The following is a 22,269-nucleotide window of genomic DNA, read 5'->3' on the forward strand; positions in this document are numbered from 1 at the left end:
AGAGTACCCTCCGATCAACTTCTAGAAATCTGCTGGCGGTCCCCAGATTTAAAAAAGCGAAATGGGGAGGAAGAGCCTTTTCCACTCTGGCTCCTAAATTGTGGAACAACCTCCCCCCCGAGCTGTCTTACCAACCTTCCCTGATCATGTTTCGGAAACTCTTGAAGACTTGGCTCTTCTCCCAGGCCTATCACTGAATCTTAAATCTGCTGTTTGTTCTTTATAAATGTAATTGTCTAGTTATACTTTATGTTTTTAGTCTGCGCTTTGATGCCCTTGGGCTAAGTCCACGCATTACAAGTAATCATTCATTCATTCATTCATTCATTCCATTGGGAAGGTGAGTAGGACCCTTCATACTCTATTTCTTTCTTCCTCCTTTGATATTTCTGGTGAATGAAGAATTTGCCAATCTTTGACAACTATTAATTGTACATTACAGCATAATGCTGCAGTTAATTGAGCAAAGCCAGATAAAGCAAATGGTGCGACATGGAAACAGTAAGGCTTACAGACTAACTGTGATGTTTGCTGTGGGAGTTGCAATCTGGATAAAACAAAGCAAATACAACTTCAGCAATAATCATCTTTGATAGCTGAAAACGAGTATGCAGTTTAGCGACCAGTTTTGGGATCCCTCGACCCCTATCTGGATCTAACGTTTTTTGACCAATTGCAGAATCTTTTCCTTTATTTTGCTGGCACAGATCCTAACGTTCGCACGTGCATAACCGATGAGGGCATCGATTTCCGCCTTCGAATACTGGTTTCGCAAAACTATGTACTGCAATGTGAGCTCCTTAACAGCACCTATGATCAGGAAAAAAAAAACGTGTTAGTATTAACATACGTTTAAATTCAGCATTGAAACATCACATGTTTTTCAACACACATAAAATATCACTGATAACTGCCATTATGTGAACTGAGTAGGTGGAAATCAAATACTTACAATGAAACACGATTTCCATTTATTTGTATATACAGATCTACAAGGCAATTGACAGTAATTCCAATAATTAAAGGATGTACCCTTGCAAAGTTACATGACTGCGATGAGTGAGTGAAAAATAATTTTAGAGAAGTCCAGGTTGGAGGCTGACAGTCAGGTGGGGCTATTCACAAAGGTATCTTTCCTTTGTGAGTAATTTACATGTGTTTACTCTGATACTTTACAGTATCTTTACTACTTTGGTTATTCATTAAATCCAAATAAAATATTACTCATAAGTGTAGACTTACATGTATCCACTCTCTGAAAAAGGCTGTCGAGCTAAATTAAAGAGCATAAGTTACAACTGCCAAAAAGGAACAGTAGTAAGTCCAGCAACACACTCTTACTATGGTGCCCCTATGGAAAATATAGGCAAAAGTAAAAAAAAATACTTAATTAAAAAAATAGGACAAATGTTTTGTTTAAATTAATCTTCCAGGTACAAAGCAATTTCAATCAAAAACATAAACCCTGCACTTATCCTCTCCTAGAGTGAAACCTGACTCCTAAGTGCTAGCCCTAAGATCCTGAGAGCCTATGTCCAGAATTACTTATTTCGAAATCGCTGAAAAACTCAGACTTAGAAAAAGTATAGATTTCCAGACATCAAATCGGAACATTCCACAAAAACTGGGACCAGCAACTCAAGTAAATCCGCCCAAGAGCAACCTTGATGGGCAAGAAAGTTAGGTTAACCCCAGTGTGAGCATTTTGCCACCCAAAACTTCCTTTCAGTGGACCTTCTTGGCTAGCCTATCTGCCATCATTTATATTTTGGCAGGTGGCCCTCAATTATGCCTTTGGGATGGAGTAAATACCTCCATTCCTATGATGGACGGACCACCCAAAAAATTAATAAATGACCGCCAAGTAGGTAGTCATTTTTAAAGCATTCTCAAGAACCGCTGTCACAGCAGTTCCTGCAAAACCAAAGGGGATGATGGACGGAGTGTTGAACATTGCAAGCATTCACCCCCAGTCAACTAAACTGGGTTTACTCCATCATCATTCTTTAGCTCATTCCGCCATCCCAGTTCAGCCATAGCCATATGTAAATCACTCTGACCCTGTGCCTTACCGGAACAGTCCAGCCCGAACTGCCAAGCCATGTCTTCCTTGGACCAGAAACAAGCATCCTGGGACCGGTTTCTGGCTAATCAGCCGTCACAGCAGTTCCTGTTCGCTGTCATGGAAGTCCGCTGTTTGGTGTAGGCCTGCAGCAGCATGATGAAAGCCTGCACCGAACAGTATTCTTTTTTGTTTCACAAAGAAAATCTCGAAACAGGATTTTCTGTTGAAAATAAAAGAAGTAATGATCCCTCTGCCACAGGACTCATTTCCCATGGCAGGGGGTCATTATTTGCTTTTTACTGTCCCTCACCACCAAAGTCTGCCTGGTGAAGAGGAGTCCACCAAAGGCAGCTTAGGTGGTGGCAGCTTGGGACCTGGACCTTGATGAATGTGTGACTACAGGAGTGGTTCCAAGCAGGGTGACTAGTTGGCTTGAAACCAAGAATAAAAGGGTCGAAATAAACTACTTGACGGGAAGAAGTAAGACTTACTCTTACCTGCATGCATGTACACAGATGCAGAATGGACTATAGGGGTGCCTGTGTTGTCCTGAAGAAGGCCCTAGTCCTCCATTGGAGGGATCTTTTTTGTGGCCGAGACTTGTTGGCAGATGATGTTTATGATGGATGTTCAAGACATTAACTCATAGTAATATCCGTTTTTATGTTTTAATCCCACCCAGTGTACCTAATGAATAAAGGGAATACCTTATATATACACACAGAGATAGTTTTAGGGCTATATCTGCACCCCTTGTATGAACAGTAGCATTTGTTTTGTTCTACCTATTTGAGTGGTTGAGTCCACCATGTTTGTACCATCTTAGCATGGTGGGCTGATTGGCCAATGATGAAGCATGCCACGAGAAAATGGGTGAGGCCTTTCCAGTCAAATAATTTACATTTGTGTTCCAATCGGCAAAGTCTTTCTGGTTTGGTAAACAACATTCTCAGCTGCAGTACCTTTTTATAGTTGTGACTGTGCAGCCAGAGACATTTAGGAGACGGTCCAATGCCTTCCTCTTGAGCATTAGCTCATAAACAGGTGCAGAGGTGGTCAGAGACACTATGGACCAATCAAATGAGACTCTGCAGCCAGAGAAAGTTCTGGAAAAGGCTAATAGCAAAGCCTTTCTCTGGAGCTTTCGCTCCAATGTAGTTACTCTTGCAGCACAGACTCAGCCAGTGCAGCCCTTTAGCAATGGTCCAGATTAGGCTGATGCATTGGTAGGCAGAGGAGCTGTAGGAGCTGTAGGACTACACCAGCGGCTCCTCCGAAGGCCCCTGTGGGGGTACAAAAGATGCCACAGAAGCCTAGACTAGATCCTGGTTTCTGAATCTCTGTACATGGCTTCCGAAATAGTAAGCTATCCTCCCTTTCATAATCCCCAAACACATGTTTTTAACTTTGCATGCAAATGTCCTGATAAGGTGTTTTTCATACTAGGGGCCCGATGTAGGTAGGCATTTACCGGTCGGTAACGGCCGAATTCGGCCTTAACCGACCGGTAAATGCCTTTTCCAATGTAGGGGGCATGTATTTACAGATTCTGTATTTTTACCGAATCTGTATTTACCTATTTGGTAAAATTACCGAATTGGTAAATACAGACTCGGTAAAAATACTGAATCTGTAAATGCAGATGTAGGTGGCGCTTTAAACAGAGCCACAGGCCCCTATGAATTCGTTATTTACCATGTATTACTATTGCATGGTAAATAACAAATTCAGGTGTACATGCACATCTGTGCATGTACACCTGTGCCATGTGACACACAGACATGCCCTTAGGGCATGTATGTGTGCCACATGTCACACACACAAGCCTGACATTGGGGTATTTTCCATTGATTCCTATGGGCTTCAAGGGCCATAGGAATCAATGGCAAATACTGATTCGGTATTTACCGAATAGGTAAATACCGAACCTTACAGATTTGGTAATTGAAAAAGAAAAATTACCTACATCTGCCTACTTCCAATTTACCTACTCTTAAATACCGAATCGGTATGATTCAGTATTTAAGAGTTGGTAAATCGAGATTACCTACATCGGGCCCTAAATGTTCTTACATTATATCAACAATAACAATGTAAATGAAACATACAAATGAAGTGCATGGTTTTCTGACGTCATAACTGTAGAACTATCATAGTGAACTTGCAGGGTACAGGCGAGTGTGATGTATCTCATTTGCTTCAGATAACTATAAGTTTGAAAATCACTTAGAGAAGATTCTATTGTAAATGATGATGATGAAATAAATGCACACTAGATTGTGCCATGTTGCTTTTACCTGATTAAGGGAACTATTCCTAGGTGATTTAAGCAATTACAGAGTAGACCATGTGGCCGTACCTGTTCAGAAATCTTAGCAGAATCTTTTCAGACTCATCAGAAGCCTTTCCAGGCAGCTAACAGCAGAAAAGGGTAATTTCTTTATTGGAAAACTGATTTTATATATCATAAGTTTCCTTTTCTGATTAAAGAGAAGTGTATATTTCATTCCCTAACCGTTCCGGACTGCGAATGCAGTCAATTCATCATCACTTTTTCACTGACTCACACATTCTCTGGGTTGCTAATCTATAGACACCCAGGCCCCAGTGCTGAGTTTTTAGACAGCTTTATAGACACAGTGTCCAGTCTTTTGATGACGAAAGATCATATCACTATTTAAAGGATCTCAACTTTCCCTTTGTGAAAAAATTGTGAGCTTGGTCCAGGCTGGGCAGGTGCGCTTTCTCCACATATCTACCTTCGAAAATTATCTGCATGCCTTGAGGGGCGTCCTTGTATCCATGAGTTTCTCTAGCGCAATCCCTGTGTCGTTCCTGTTACCAGGAAGCTGCTTTCTCCTCATCTGCTGCTCTGATCGGCCTCTGACTCTTTATAAATGAGAGGCATGTGAACTCGCATTGAAGCCCTGCTCGTTTGGAAACGACCCACACACACTATCGGTATGCAACATCTTCGGGCTATTTCTACACTATGCTGGACAACTCACTCAAGGGACCTTCGTGTCATTCAGCATGGTGCTAAAGTTACAGACACATATGGTCACTAGAGACAACTCTTCTGTCCCTTTACGCAGCTGTAGTGTAAGAAAAAGCACTACTATACATCTACCCAACAAGGTAGCACTTACTGATTAGACAGTAGAAAGTACTCCAGCTGAGCAGAGGAATTGCACAAAACGGGGGAATCTTCTTTGATAAATATGCAGGGCAGTATTTACTCTGGCACGATTCTCGTCTGCCTCTGACTCCCTGAGAGTGACCGTGCATAGATTACAAAGGGCGCAGCAAAATCTCTACGAGCACGCGAAATTCCGCATGTTCACAGAGATTTCTTGCCGTTTCGCGATATTTTGCGTAAGGCACGTCCGTAAATTCTGCCCACCCCTACTTACTTCAAGAGGTTGGAGCGGGAACTGGAGAGTTTATTAACATCGCAATTAATAACGCCTGCCACACATATTAAAGGACACATTCTTGATCCTGTGATCACCAACGACCCCAAAATTCCTTTACACCTCCAGGTCCCTGTACAGTGTTGTGTCTACCATCTAATTTCCATTGCATTAGGTAAGATGGAAGTAGCAAATAATGATCCCCATAATGAACCCCAAATCAACTAGCAACACTAAAAAGACATCCTGGTTTAATGCTCAGTTAGCATCATTAAGGAAAGGTTGTAAAAAGTCTGAAAGGGAATGGAGAAAGAACTATGAGCCCCAACTCAAAGCGAGGTACAAGATGGTGATTAGAACTTAATATTCAATATCAGAGAGGCTCAGGCAGGGTTATTAGAGGAAAAGATCACCCAGGTGAAAAATCATCCAAATAACTATTTAGAGTGGTGAAATCTTTAACTACTATAACACAAGACAGCTCTCCACTCCAAGCCTCAAAGGAAAAATGCAATACTTCAGCCACCTAATTTCGTAAAAAAGGTAGCAGACATCTATAGCTCCTTTTATGCTAAGTTGGACACCACAACAAGCCAACAAAGAGATCAATTGCTGAGCTCCTCAAGTGCTGCATTAAACCCCATTTTCCATTTCTGAATAAGGATATTGTTCAAACACTTATGGGGGAGACCAGATCAGGCTCTCCTTTAGACTCGGCCCCTCCTCACATACTTGTCAAGACCATGGAGGCTCTTCTGCTGTCAATAGTGGATAATCTTAATCTCATTACGGACAGGCAAAGTTATAAAAGCATAGAAACATGCAATAAATAAACCTTTACTAAAGAAGCCAAATCTAGATGCTGCTATACCAGAGAATGTTTGACCACTTTCACATCTTCCATTTAATTGTAAATTATTGGAGAAATTTCTAAACTTGATTCTGTCACAATTTCTGGAAGACCACCTCCAACTACACCCCACACAGATGGAGTTCCGGCATCAGCACAGCATGGGAATCGGCATTGCTAGGAGTATCCAAAGAATTAAAATTTACCCTTGATCAATGGCTTTAACTGTTTGACAGAAGTAGTCAATTAATTGATTGCGTAATTAAAAAAGTACAATATTAACATGGTCAGTGACGGCTACCGCCCCTCTCCCTGTATGCCCACATCGACCCAGAACACAACGAAACAGAACAGGATTTGTCTTTGGAAGGCGGGGGGTCACGAAACCCTCCGGCGTATTTATTAAAATACAAAATATTAAAATTGTTAAACAAAATATACCGTTTTTATGCAAAAATATTCAGAAACATTTAGATACATTCATATCGACAATTGTGATCGGCTAGCCTTAACAAGATTCTAATACAGCTTGTTTCCTAACCGAATCTAACATCCTCATCTGAAAATTTTTGCATACTAACATTTATGGCGATATGGCAAGGTCGCTAACCGGTGTCAGGTCTTAAAAGCTGAGCCCTTACGCAGGTGCGCATGCGCAGCCGTGCCCGTTAATTACCCGGTCCACCCCTGCAGCCGAGCCCGTTAATTACTTGGTCCACCCTTGCAGCCGAGCCCGTTAATTACTCGGTCCACCCATGCAGCCGAGCCCGTTAATTACTCGGTCCACCCATGCAGCCAAGCCCGTTGATTACTCAGTCCACCCCGTGAACTTCATTTAACCAGTGAAGGAGGGCCCTAACTTGCGTTACCAGCTGCCCCTGAAGTTCTAGGAGGGGCCAGTGACCCCTCCTCCCCCTGGGCGGACACCTCCAAAGGATGATGCCGCCCCCTAAGACCTTAAAATAGCTGCTCACCGGTCATGACCTTACCGCCACAGGCCAGCATTGTTACCCGACGATCTGGCCTCCCCCGTTCCTAATCCTCAGAAAGGTCATGTTCCCCTCGCAAATCTCTCCAGCCATGCTAATATGTTGTTCGACCACAGAACGTTCCCAGCCTCAGTCAAGTGCACCCCGTCCCGCAGGTAGAAATGCTCCCCGCAAAAATACACCCGTTAGGAATCGTCTGCAACGGGGGGCTCGAAACAACTTGTCCAACTGTGTGTTGATCCTCTTTACCGAGTGATTCAACGCCTTAACCGAGTCCCCCCCTCGCCACTGCCAACGAGGAATAAGTTGCGACCAGACTACCGTGCAACCCGCGCATGTTCTAGACACACAGCCCGCAGTGGATATGATTTCATCTATCAGGATGCGTCTCTCCAGTTGGATCAAATCATTCTCCCCCAGGTGAAGTATCACCACTGACGGGGGGCGGGTTGCTGAGATAATATTTCGACAAAGTAGTCCTTGAACTGCCTAATGCCCAAGCCTCCACTCCCGAAGAAGGACCTGGAGAACCCCTTTTCCTCAGCCCTTCTCATCCTGTCACCTGCAAGAAATACATTTTTCGCGCGCCGAACATAAGAGTGGCCCACGATCCAAGTCACCATTGTCTGACGATCTTCTTGTTGCTTGTGTTGCGATGCTGATGTTTCCTGCCGACATTCAGCAAGTTCCTCTCCCGCGTGACAGGTTGGAGAAACTGCAAACCAAGAGATACCAAGCGTGAGTCAGGTCCAGGACTTTCCTAAACTGATACCTGGTCAAAGGAGTACCATCCATGTGACACAATAGTGCCCCCCCTAACGTACCGTCCCGCTGCCTTCTAAAAGCCTCTACATGCGAGACTGGGCAACAAGGGTTGGTCCGAGCCCGGTGGAGCACTATGGTATCCCCCCTTCCCTCCTGGTCGGTCTTCGATCTTTGAATCTTTGCCCACATGGTATCATAATGGATCACCACACAGCCCACTTGTAGGCCGCCTATTTTTTCAGCTTTTGACGCAGCTACTAGCTCGCCTATTCTTAGGGCCCCATAAAACGCTAGTGTGAACGCCGCTTTGAAAAGCAGCACCTCCCATGATGAACTACAGACACCCTTGAGTGCTAACAACAGGGCTGTGAGCCTTACAAGCCCAATCGGCTTTCTCGAATCCGTCGAGTGTCCCTGCATGCGACGCCAGCCCCTCAAAGCCTTGCACACTACAAACGTGTTCGTAGGGTCCCTTACGCCCCTAGCTTGTGCGAAAAAGGAAACTGTCGCCCTGTGCCTGTTCGCGGCGGCCACCGAGCGCCCTTCCTTATGCATCAACTCTAGGTATGCAACAAAACTGTCCTCCTGTGCCCAGCTAGCCTCCCAATTGTGCCCTAGGAAAGTACAGTGAGACAAGAACGCCCCTTCGTATGCAGTCTTGGTCCTGGGAGCTAAGCTAGATGCCACGAGGTACGGTAGTCTGGGGCACCAATCCGCCAGAGAGCAACCGGGAAAGGTGCTGGCGATGGGTCTACTGCTGGAAGCTGTTCCCTGAACACCTGCATTTTAAAGCGAGAAAGGGCATCAGCTGCATTATTGAGAACGCCTGGCACATGTTTGGCCCTGAAAGTCACATTCCATTTTAAACATTGTAGCACAATCTCCTTTACCAAGCGCAGTATGAATGGACACTGTGCCGCTTGCTGGTTAATGCATTCTACCACACTCATGTTGTCCAACCAGAATACCACTGACTGATTGCTAAGGTGCTCCGGCCAGACCATCAGTGCTACCCATATCGGGAATAATTCCAGGGATCCGATGTTGGTGGTCAATCCCCACCACCCCCATTCCTCAGGCCACTTCTGGGCGACCCACTTGGTTCCCAGGATGGTGCTGAAGCCCACGCTACCAGCAGCGTCTGTCCATAAACCAAACTCTGCTGATGTCGTGGGGGGGCCCAGCCACACTACCCTGCCATTGAAATCCTGCAGGAATGCCGTCCATATCCGCATATCCTGGCGCACCTCAGCTGACAGCCTAGTGCGGTGATGTTTCTCTCTCAAACCCTTCATCGCTTGGGCAATCTCCCGAGAGAAGGGGCGTGCCATTGGGATAACTCGCAATGCAAAGTTTAATTGACCCAGAGTCTCCTGTAGCTGCTGCAAGGTAACCTTCTCCTTCAGGAGGCACTGGCGCAAGGCCGCCCTGAACTTCAATACTTTGTCTTTGGGTAACCTGAAGCACCCTTCCAATGAATCAATCTCGATACCCAAGAACTCTAAACAGGTGGTCGGGCCAACCGTCTTCCCGGGCACTAGCGGAACCCCGAAAGCCCGCATGAGCACGCAAAATTCCTGCAATGCCCAGACACACTCCCGAGTCCCTGCCGCTCCCAGGAAAAGGAAGTCATCCAAATAATGCATGACCTGTTTGTGGCCCGTGGCCTGTCTCATGACCCACTCCAAAAAAGAGCGAAAAGTCTCAAAGTACGCACAAGAGATCGAGCAACGGATAGGGATGCATTTGTCATGTAATATTTTCCCTCAAAAGCAAAACCAAGTAAGTGGTGGTACAAAGGATGCACCGGCAACAGACGAAAGGCGGATTCAATATCCGATTTGGCCATGAGAGTGCCCTGCCCCAGACCCCGCAATAGCTCAACAGCTTGGTCAAAGGAAGCATACTTCACACTACAAATTCCTTCGTCTTTCGCATCATTCAAGGACGCCCTTCTCGGTGCCGATAAGTTGTGGATCAGTCTAAACTCGCCCTTTTCTTTCTTGGGGACTATGCCCAATGGTGCACACACAAAGTCGGGCACTGGGACATCCTGGAATGGCCCCGCTATCCTGCCCAAAGACAGTTCCTTTTGAATCTTAGCCATGACTCCTGCAGGATTATGCTGTACTGATAACTGATTCCTACAGTGCGCACTGCCTGTGTATCCCCCAGCCGGGATCCGGAAACCTTGGGAGAAACCTTCCTGTAGTAAAGCAGCTGCAGCGTGGTCTGGATATCTATTCAACCATGGGATCATTGCTAAGACATTAACGGGGGAGGGGCTAACCGTGCATCCAGCACTACTCTAGTTTCTTTCCCCCTCTCTGACTCTGGTTACCACCTCTCGATCTGCATTTTGTCTCGGGATGGGAGGTGTGACCACAGATTGCGCATGCATGTCTGAATCGACATGTGCCGGCCGGCCTTGTACAGGAACGCTTATTAAAGTCCCAACACACACCCTTCCTTTCCCCGCCGCCTCCCCTATTCTTCCCTGGGAACTCATTCCCCGGCACCACACGAAAGGGCTGCTGAGTTTTAGGGGGGAACACACTGGTTACGCTCGCGGGCTGGGCAGGGGCCGTGCTCCCTGCAAACAGTTTATGCCACAACAGCGAGTCCACCTTGTCCCATGATAATGACAAGTCGAATTCCTTCGTTTTCCTGAAATTAACATTATATTCCATTCATGCGTCCCCAGAATACTGTTCGCTCCAACCTACAATCCTGCTCTGATAGCAAGCCATTGCTGCATGCACATTTGGAGGACGTTCAACAGTGATAGCCGTAAGGATGGAGAAGGCCCTGATCCAAGTGCGCAGAGTTTCCTCCACCCTGAACTTCGCACATTGTACTCTCTATTCACTAGGATGCATCCATTCTTTTAGCATTTTGGCATTTTCCATTTCCCTATTGTCTAATAGCAAAGAGAAAATATATATGTACTTTCCCGCCCAAATCATCTCTTTCACCGCCCGAGAAACATGTTGCACTAAATCTTCGCTCCTAGATGGGATCGTACTGTCCCCTAAAAGAGGCAGTGCTACCTCCTTACCATTACCGGACACCGGGGCCGGTCCTGTGTCGCTTCCATTCGGTCGAGTGGCATCCAAACCTGCAGAAGAAGGAGAAACAGAGGCCGCAGCCGCACTCGCAACTGTTCCCGCCCTAATCTTTTCCACCATCTTGACCACCTCAGGGGCATGGTCTAGTGTCATACCACCCTTCTGCAGCCAAGGAAGTATAGCCCCTATCTGCGCCGTTAACTCGGGGGGGATCTGAGGTTCGCAATCCGGTACTGCTGCCTGCACCACCGGCGGGGGGTGGGGGGGGGCGCCATGGGTGCCGGCACGGGAGGCAACGGAAGTGGGCCAAATGGGGCAGGCGGTGCTGCCCCGACAAGAGTGGCCCCTGCTGGCAAGGCGGGAGCCAGTGCCATGGGAGCCGGGAGTACTGGCTTCAGGTTAGTGGGCACCGCCACAGGAGCGTGAGCGGGTGCACTGCACCTTAGTCTTTTGGACTTGCCTCTTTTAGGCGAGGAGTGGGAATCCCCCTTCAGCACAGGCGCCTCAATCTGCCGCTTGGGTCTACAGCGTCGGCCTGCGATATCATCCATCCTTTCCTTCATACGAGCCTCCAGGCCGTCAACCTTATTTAATCTCTTATCCATGGCATTCATTTTACGCATCATGGCCTGCAACATCAACTCCATTTTAGACCCCTTAGCGCCCTTGGCTCCCGGCATTTTGACTATTGATCGATTCGCTTACTGCTCGGATTCGCAACCTGTGCGCCCTGTACCTTCACGAGATGGAGGATGCGCAGGGGGCTATGAGCACCACGCAACTGCGACCGCAACACTGGCTATTCCAAGTGATAGGGGTGGCCAAACTCTAACGTAGACCCAACTGGCGGCCACACAAAGCGATGAAATGCAAGCCCCCCGCTCACCTCTTACTGTCGATGCCTTGCGTGTCCTGTACTCTACAGATCCACTGTACACCGGTATACCGCATGATCGCTTCGGTCTTTACGATCAACTCTCCGTCTGTCTGCTTCCAACATCGCGCTACCACACACTCTTAGCAGCAATCCTTGACCTGAAATATAAAACAGAAAATTAGGAGGCCCCGAGCGCGGGGCACGACCAGTGTTGGGGAGCGTCAGGCGACAAGAAGGGCCAACTGAGCGCTCCCCCTCCTTTAGTCCCAGGGACATGGGGAGAGGGCGGGACGCCCCCTACCCTCCCCTCACCCCTCGACGCCCGCCCCTTTGACCCGGAAGACTGCACCACGCCTCCGGTTCATTGATTGGGCATCGGCCAACCGGTGGTGTGGCGCACACCTCCCGCGTATCCATTGGGCGACAGGAGATCACGCCCCCGCACCACCGGGAGGCAAGGGAAGAGGGGATCGCCGCACCGCCATGCGGGCGGGGGGGGCTATGAGCCCCCCCTTTTCATTATTCATATCTGTGTACTTGGGGCAGAGCCAGCACTAGACACGGAAATCGCCTTCCTTGCGGCCTGGGACCGAGAGTCCATTTTCCCCTGTAGATGAGAAAACTCTCAAACTGTAAGGTAAATTGAACTTTACAGACATTGTGGGTAACTAAATTTGTCCACTGAACACTGCACAAATTGTGTGAGTAATTTTTAATTGTGTGTTTTTTGTCCTGTTTTTGTCCTGACGAATGCTTCATTGACCCGGCTGGGCATAGAGGAGCTGAAACATGTTGACGATAAAGAGATATGCAGTGATCCAGTAACTTGATCTTAGGGCATACCCACCCCTTTTTTTAATGACAAACCACATCACGTGTTAATTAAAATAGTCTTTAGGATGTGTATTTGTATTTTATCCTAACCTTCACTTTTTCGGGGGTACTTGTGCACATCTCTGGACACTACTACGCAGCACCAGAGGTTGCCTCGGGTTTGAGGCTGGCATACAGCACATTCGGACAACCCGAGGATAAATGCCACAACGTCTATGTGGGGCGGAAAAACGATATAAACCGCAACGTCAATAACATAGCGTTTATGAGGGTTGTCTGAATTAAAACCCTGTGTAACGTAGTTACAAGTGTCCTGTCCTATCTGATTTTGGATATCTGACCAGGGGAATTGACCAGACATTATATTCCTCCTCCCTACTTTTGATTAAGAATACTTGGGGCCCAACCTGGCCCAGCATCAGTTCAGGGCCCCTTTCTTCCTTTCCAGTCAGGGGATTCCTCTTCACCACACTAGTGTCTGCTGCTACCCTCTGAAGCCACACCTGTCGCCTCCCCTACTCCTAGCCTCCCTCCTGTGATCCCCTTGCTCCAGTCCTGCCATCAAACATACCTTGCTTTACAGAGGTCCCATGGCAGCCCTATGAAATAGCACCTGGTTTGCGTTGCCAATATTCACAACTTGTAGGTCCCCTTCTGTCAGCATCCTCCATCTGTTACCTCCTTCAAGTACTGCCAATTGGTGCACCTTCATTCTGTTGAGGTCTGCAGTTCACTATTATACTAATTCTACAGACCTTACTCCTCAGAAGCCGGTGGGAAACTAATTTGTGTTGCCTCACTCAGCCCAAACATCTTCCACATCTATATGATTATGCTGGCTGATATCATCTGCGCACAAAACATCCAAATGATCAACTATGCTGATGACACACAACTCATCCTGTCCCACTTAGACAAACCACACAAATGCTGGAACAATTTCAACTCATGTATGATTGAAGTTGCCACCTGGATGAAGTCCAACTGCCTCAAAGGTAACGTAGACAAGACCGAAGTGGTAGACTTTACAAAGGATGCCTCGCCATGTGGTTCCTCCTGGTGGCATATATATTCCGAACCACAACTCCCAGCACACAAGCAAGAAACCTCAGGATCATTATCTTTATCCATTTGCTTAGGGTTGTTAATAGAGATGTATGCATTGCCTGGAAAGACCAAACATTACTAGTAAAATGTTTTAACTTAAAGGACGCAGTCCTTTTTAAATGCACTGAAGGAGGCCTTTGAACATCGAAAAATTTGGATATTTACCTCCTCTTCTGAGGAAGGGGAACAAACATAAGCAGGAAAAACTAGATCCTGAAAGCAATGAAAGACTAATGGGGTATTTGGAAGAAAGGAAGGGGTGGGACAAAGATTCAGCTTGTCTGGAAACAGTTAAATTATGGTTCTTCACTGGAGAGCTCCAAGTTGCCTAACTATCTCCCCATAGCAAATATTCACCCAATAGATAATTTTTGCTGAAGAAAGTTTCTGCAGAACAGAGCGACTAAGGGTAGGCTTGTAAAATTAGTATTTGGGGTGAGATCTACTATGATTAGTTGCATTATGAGCATCTATGTTTTTAGTCATTAAAGAATTTTAAGAACCAACCTATGTTCTAACAGGTCAGCTCTTAAAATTCCAAATCGTGGTGGTTTGGATTCCGACCTACCTCATGAATACTAATGAGTTAGGAAACAAATTGTGACTCAGTATCATTGGGGGTCATGACATGGACGGTGGCCTGCTGGGGTCATCAGATGCCAATACATGTGACTGCTTTTTAATAAAGCAAACTTTAATATTTAAATGCAGCCCATTTTCCTTAAGGGTACTGAGACTGTGTTTAAAAATGTAAAACTTGTTATTTGTTTAAAGTTGGCACAAGTCCCCAGAAACCAAATTGGAGCATATGCAACCGTTAAAAGGCTTGGTACATCAGGCCCTATGTCCTATGAAGGGACAGGCAAATAAAAAACTGGCCTCCTAAGAAATTAACCTTTAAGTAACATAGAGGACAGATGAGATGGAAATAACCTCCTGATTGTGGCACACTTACTTTTTAATGCGGCAATTGCTAACACCATTTAAAAGCCAACCCGTGGTTCATTTACAATCTTTACTGGGGATATGTAGTGGCTTGAGAATTGTCCGTCTGGTTCTAGGAAACAAAAATTGTTCAATGTCTAGAGTAAACTTTCTTTTATGGTCTGTAAGATTGTTGACTGGATAAGGAAATGTCAGAGGTACAACCTCTATGTTCCAACATTGCCCTCTCAAAGTTGTCTCAGAGTTGAAACTGTGAAAACAGTCTCAACAGGGATGGGGGAAATCGGAAAAAAGTCATGGAGGAAGAGCAGCTGGGGGGATCAGGTGTGAATGTCTCATGGGCCAATAGGGATCTACTAACAGAAGATTAGCCTTTTATTCCTGAGCACCCTGTGATAAAAAAGAACTGAACCCATTAAGCAGGGCTTGACCAAGGTACAGATAATGCACCTATACACTATGCTGCTATAGATGGTATCAAGGTAAAAAATTGTGAAAGAAAAATATTTGATTCTGATGCAAATGGACTTACAAGAAGAGACAAAATCTGGACTCAATGAAAGAGTTGCTGGCTGCTGTTGTTCGTGTTGAGCTGAATTTAGCATTATTTTCGTAGCACAAAATGCATCCCAGAGTCCATTTTTGATGTCAGGGTGAATGTTTTTTTTTACAAAATTAGTGCTAAATGTTGCATTATGATCCTTGTTTAATTCAGCATCAAGAAGGTTTTGTACAAGAAATTTAAGGTTACTGTGGGACCATCGTACAAATTGCTAGGGTGAAGGCCATTTCTAGTTGAACCTCCAGCCATTCTTTGGAGTAGCAAAGTCTATTGTTGAATCAGTTTCTTCTTCCTTGACTAGGATAAGAAGAATTGCCCTAGATCCCTTTGGTACACTGCTTTAACAAATGGTAGATTCTGTGTTGGTGTCAGGTATGACTTCTTGATATTGATTATCGAGTTTCAAGATTGGATCAACTTGCAAAACTTCTGAATATTCTCTGCGGCTTTGAAAAGACAAGATGCAGACATTTGCCAGTCAGCAAGTGTAGCAATTAAAGTTCTTGAATCCAGTATGTAAAGTAAATATAATTTATTGTAGATTAATCCAAGTTAAATAATCAATAGATATAATGATAAAAGTCCCACCAGGAGCAGATCTTCTTTCTCTCAGCCTGTCTGCCATCAACTGTCTCTACCTAGAGCAGTCAGGTACTTAACATTCTAGTATGACATCAAACATTCTATTACATGCAGTGGCTAAGCAATGGGGAAATCTAAGTAAGGGAAATGTAAAGCATGAGCAAGATGTAACACATCCCCCTTCCTTATAAAACAACAAATAAAGATAATAGAATAAATTGCATTGCATTCATAAAAATATAATAATTGAACAATAAGATGGATTGCATTTTCATTTTAAAATATAATGACTAAAGGAACACATTACATAGCATTCTTAATTAACAGTTGAAATGCAAGAAGGATTCCATTTTCATATTTAATGACCTTTCAAATCTAAAGGCCACATCCCCTTTCCAAAGAGAAGAAAAAAAAAAATTATCCACTAAAATGAAAATATGAATCACAAGTATAACTAAATAAAATCCACTAGAATGGAAAATATGGATTAAATACACAATAACATCCATAGGGATGAGAATGGATGGGTCAAATAAATAAATAAATATAAGCCAGATAGAGTAACCTGCGGCTTCTCAAAACAAAATAAGTACAATATGAACACCTCTAAACATAGAGCACTTGCGTGGTTCATAATAGCCAATAGAATAACGTGTGGCTTTTAACAACATTGCAAAATGGAACTCCTCAGAGTCCATAACCAGAAAATTTAGCAACTACGGCTCTTCTAAACATCAGCAACTGAAGCCCTCAGAGTCCATACAAGCAAATTGAGCAACTTATTGCTCTCCAACACAATAGAATGATTGAACTCCTCAGAGTTCATATCAAACAAATGGAGCACCTCATAATGAGCACAGAATGTGGCTCCGCAAACTACACATACAATAAATCCAAACTCCTCAGAGTTTACATCAAGGAAATAGAGCAACAACCTACCGCTCTTCACAGCCCAAAGCTAGGAAAATGGAGCACCTCAAATTGAGCACCGAAGTGGCTTCCTAGAAAGTACATATTTATAGTGGAGCGCCTCAAACATGAGCACCGAAGTGGCTCCAGCAAAATTTCATATTCAATAAATCCAACACTGGGACAACTAATTTTCTAAAATGAAAAGTTCACAACAATTAGAGCACATAGTGGTTTACATCAGCATATCAGAATCAAAAATATCAGCAAATAACACGAGAAATAAAAAAACAAATAGAGCACCGCAACCAAAAGTAGAGTATAATAATGGCACACTCCATAAATAACTAAACCAGAAATCTGAATAAAAATGATAAGGCACCTCAACATCCGTTAAGCATAAACATGGCTCCCACATTCAAAATACATCATGCAAAGTACACACATGCAATGTACACACAAGCAAAGTACACACATGCAACTAATATGAGAAGAAATACATTGTAAATTAAAATGAGAAGAAATACATTGTAAATTAAAATGATGTGGTGTCCTCCCAATAAATACATAAATGAAACTTCCCTCTGAAAACGAGTTATAATAAAAATCTTAGTTTCCAGAAAACACCGGTGAACGATTTATCACCCGAGGACATCTCAGAATGGCTTCCTTTAAACAAGTGGAAAGATTTGCAGTACAAAGAAATACGTTGAAATTTCCTCCTTGAAAACAGTTTAGAGGTTATGAATGAAGCACACGGAAATTCCCAGCTGAAGACTTCAAAAGCATCACCCATGCAACTTTCCTCACAGTTGACAATAGTTCATTATGTCAATTAACACTGCAAAAGCGGCTCCAAAACTGACGAAAATACATGTGTGCAAAACAGTAAATCGTCCGTTGAGTTTAATGAACCAGAGTTCCTCAATGAAGTCTACCATACTGCAAAGATCAACAAAAGAGAAGAAAACATCGTCCAAATACCTTCGGACTTCAGGAATATCAAGTTATCGGAACAGGAAATAACTTCCGGTTTAAGGACAAAGTGAAATGAAATTTCCGATGACACAATAACGTTGCGTTGCGTCGCGTACGTCTCATTGCGCACGCAGCTTCCATAGACGGAGAGAAGACAAACAAACTCTGCGTTGTCAAGGTGATGACCACGCTCAAAGACCGTTGTGAGCGCATGAAGCATTGCACACGTAAGCTGTCGTTTTTCTTAGTTTTAAAAATCGCCCCAAGAGTTGAAAAGTAGCAAGCATGTAGAAAAGAAGCATCAAAACTGTGCCAAAAAACTTCGGCTTCTAAATACCATAACAGTCGAATTTCCGATGTTCCTTCAGACACCGCAGTCAGTAATCTGTTCAGTAATAACAGAATATCGCCTCCAGGGGCCATGGCAAAACAAAATGTCATTTTCCGATTTCTCAAACACTGTCCATTACCCAAACGTGGCAAAACTATAAGCACTGGGGCGCTCATCCAGAAAGTCCATATGCAGAGCGCATTAATTAGTAATCATTTAACTCTACACTTCACTGCAGCTTGCCTTCGCGCTGTCTTTCAGATTGAAATAAAAACGCTGTTTAAACGAAATTAACTTGCAGCTGTTTAGAGATTCTTTTGAATGCTGTCAACAAATCACGCAGTCTGTAATCAAACACCCTGGGATGGGAGGCTGTCCAGATGACTGGGGACACTGGTGGGGCTAACCAGGGCGTTTCATTTAATTTACCTTTTCTTTTCAGCTTTGAAAAGTTCCTTAGTTGCAGTAGTAGTACATTAAATCCGTCTTCCTTCCACGCATAAGTTCAGTTCCGTACCCCGTCGCCAATTTGTAGCAATTAAAGTTCTTGAATCCAGTATGTAAAGTAAATATAATTTATTGTAGATTAATCCAAGTTAAATGATCAATAGATATAATGATAAAAGTCCCACCAGGAGCAGATCTTCTTTCTCTCAGCCTGTCTGCCATCAACTGTCTCTACCTAGAGCAGTCAGGTACTTAACATTCTAGTATGACATCAAACATTCTATTACATGCAGTGGCTAAGCAATGGGGAAATCTAAGTAAGGGAAATGTAAAGCATGAGCAAGATGTAACAGCAAGCATGGGAATACATTGAGAAAAATAGAATTAAGAACTCCTACTAAGGGAGCTAACATGCTTTTAAACATTCTTGGAGCAGAAAGGATGCAGAACAGAAGAACTCCTAACTGTAAGGGCTGGCCAAATCTGCAGAATCGTAGAAACTTCAGAGAGTCCAGAAACATAAGGATATGTAAATATGTATTTTTCAAACCCTGAGTGATGAAAATCAATCTCACAGATGGATTATCAGAATAATAGACTGAAGAGTGATCATTTTGACTGTAATCTGTGAGATATAAGTATTCACTTCCCTGAGAACTGTCATTTGCCGGTACTACCCTGACTGTTTCTCTGCCAGAAATAATATGGAATAACAGCCTTCCCTATGTTCTTCCTGAGGTACTTTTACTACAGCTGATAAATCCCGAACTTTTTGTCAAAGGACTTCTTAGTTTATATGGCAATGAAGAGCAAGGACTCCTTTTGACATTGTCTGTTGGTAATTCCTATAGATGAAATCTTGTATCCATACTGAAATTATTATAAAATCACTCCACATCATTTCATACCTTCACAAAACCTTGAAGATGACCTCACACATGCCAACCTTCTGAAGACCCCCACAGCCAATAGTCAAGATTATAAGGTTGAAAGAGAAGGTTGAGAAGATGTTTGAAGGCTGGGACTTGTAAGAGACAGGGGCCCCTTGGCCTTGACTTTGCCCTTTGGGGTTTGTCCTTGGAACAAATACCTGATGGACCAATGAGTTTATTGTCTTCCACAATCTTTTTACCATCTCCTTAAGCAAGGAGTTTTCCAAATATATAAGGGATGTGCATTAAGAGTGATTTTTGTGATCTCTCCAGCATCACCTCCACAGATGGAATTTTCCAGCAATTGCAGATCCAGAAGCATTGACAGCTATGCCCAGGAAGTCCACAATAATGTCAGAGAAAAATCTGACTTTCTGTTTCTTTAATAAAAGAGTTAAAGTACAATCGGCTCCTTGATGCATTATGTCTGCAGCGGTTTGGAAACCCATCAAGAGGGACTGCACTACATAAGTTACCAATGTCTGCAAGGGTTTGGAAACCCATCAGGAGAGACTTTACTACATACGTCACCTATGTACTGGACCGCATAGCAAATCTAAAGAGTGCATAAGAGCATTTTGATGCAACTTTCACTTTGCGCTCATTGTGACAGTTGGGGTAGCATCCTCCAAGATGACACAGCCATGAGAGGACAAGAAAACCATCAGAGAGTTGGCTTTTGCAGTGAGAGCAAATTCCTTTATAAACTTTGTAGAATATATCATTTTGTATGGATTCATGGAAAAGTGGAATTTTCTCTGTCATTGCTGGAAGGAGTCATCTTCTTCTGGAGAGGACTTGCAAGCTTTTCTATGAAATGCTATAGAACATCTTCAAGATCAGCACCTGTACACATTACACTCTCTAGCATATTGGTCATCTTTCTGATCATCAGGATCAATATCTGTCTGCCATTTAGCCTGTTTTGCTGAATGCACTTCGTTGGTGTGGAGAATTGAGGACACTGTTCTGTCAATCATGGCTTGCCATCAGGGCTGGACTGGCCACAGCAGTCATCAGGCATTTTCCCTGGAGGTTGGAAAGGTGGGGGCCGTTTTTGTTTTGTTGGGGGCCAGATTTGCAGCAGTGCTGCAATATCAGTCCCGAGTATCAAAATCAGCAGAGCTTCACAATTGCACTCCCTCCAACCCCCCGGGGCTGGTCCCATCAAAATTGCAAGGGCTGCTTTGGCTTCCTAGTCCATCCGTTCTTGAAGTGTAGACAAATCAGGCAGGCGTACAGAAGGACTAGCTGCTCTGTCCTCATTCTCAGCACTAGAGAGAGAGGTTTTGCAGACACAGAATATCTGTGCTTAGAGGTACAATTTATAGGCTTCATAACTCATGCATTGCCTCTAGACACAGCAGTGCTCAGAATGAGGAGGATTACTGCTTGATTCCATTTCTATAGTAAAGAAGCCTCTCTCTGCGCTGGTCTCATGATAAAGCCTTACATTTAAAAAATGCCTAGTGTGACCGCAGTGTGAGAAAAATGTGTCTCATTCCTTAGAGGAGACAGTAAACTTTTGTTTTAATAGTCTAACACATGATTTATGAAGTCAACCAGAAACTATCAGCATAAAGCCTCTACATAAAGCCACTGAAGCAGGATGGACATGGGGAGAGATTTACATTTTTGGACACTGAGCACCAGCTTACCAAGAGCTTCCCGAGTCCTCAGATATGAAAGAAATGAATCACTGAGACACATTACGACACCAGAACGAAAATTAAGGTAGAAAAGTTACACATATTAAAGATAGGTGCACCAATATTACCGTCAGATAGGAAAATGAAGATGAATGCTTGTTAGCCAATACCCTTTGCTTCCTAAGGAAATGAAGGTTCTTGCAAAGCATCAGGGTATTAGTAGTTTCCAAGTAAAGGCTTTTAGTTTTAGCTGGGACGGTTGTACATTTTTCAGGGCCATGGTGGAGCTCACAATGTCATATTTGTGACAAGACAGATGAGGGGGTAATAGAGAATATGTAGGCTGCTGTGCGAGTGAGACAACGTTGTCTTTCCTGTGGAATGACGTGTAATTTGCAAAATGCCATAGGTCAAGATGCCCTACACAAATGAACGAATCTCCGTTCTGTGGGTTGATCCTGGAGGTGGCTGACACAGTCAACAAGAAAAGGGCTAAAATGGGATGACACATTGCTCCATTGCATGTTTCCTGGCCCTAAGGAGGAACGATGCTTGAGTGACACGTTGACTGACCAACGTGGCTAAAGAAGGTTGACTCAAAACCTCTCTCTATGTATACAATGTATTAAATGCAAAAGGTCAGGGAGGCAGTGTAGTGATTGCTACTCATCCTGTCTTGCTCATCCCCTGCTGTCACCATGTGGAATGTTCATATTCATGACACATTAGAATGTTGGGTTCCTAGCTCTGGTGAATTCAGGTGGGAGCTTGGGACTGAGTGGTAAGGAGAACGTTCCAGGTGGGTTTTTATTCCTTCTTAATAGCTAATACCAACTACTACCATCTTGTACCATCATATCAATAAATACCTATTCTTCAAGAATCTACGTTGGATTTCATCATCTTTTATTTCAGTACAGAATTGGCGACGATTTGGGCACTTCTACTTTATCTTACTTTAAATTT

The 22,269-nt window shown here is 44.0% G+C and overlaps 1 protein-coding gene across 1 annotated transcript in view; it reads right to left on the reverse strand.

The window, feature by feature from the left end:
- Positions 1 to 509: 509 nt before the first annotated feature.
- The window catches only part of LOC147701913 (cytosolic phospholipase A2 gamma-like), a 1,137,524-nt gene continuing 1,115,764 nt past the window's right edge, over positions 510 to 22,269 (reverse strand). The window contains exon 15 of the mRNA XM_086930543.1: positions 510 to 810. Coding sequence (XP_086786669.1) covers positions 656 to 810 — 155 coding nt within the window. The 3' untranslated portion in view covers positions 510 to 655. The remainder of the gene's footprint in view (positions 811 to 22,269) is intronic.

Source organism: Lissotriton vulgaris, chromosome 7 (genome assembly GCF_964263255.1).
Source record: "Lissotriton vulgaris chromosome 7, aLisVul1.2, whole genome shotgun sequence".
In the NCBI taxonomy this organism is placed as follows: Eukaryota; Metazoa; Chordata; class Amphibia; order Caudata; family Salamandridae; genus Lissotriton; species Lissotriton vulgaris.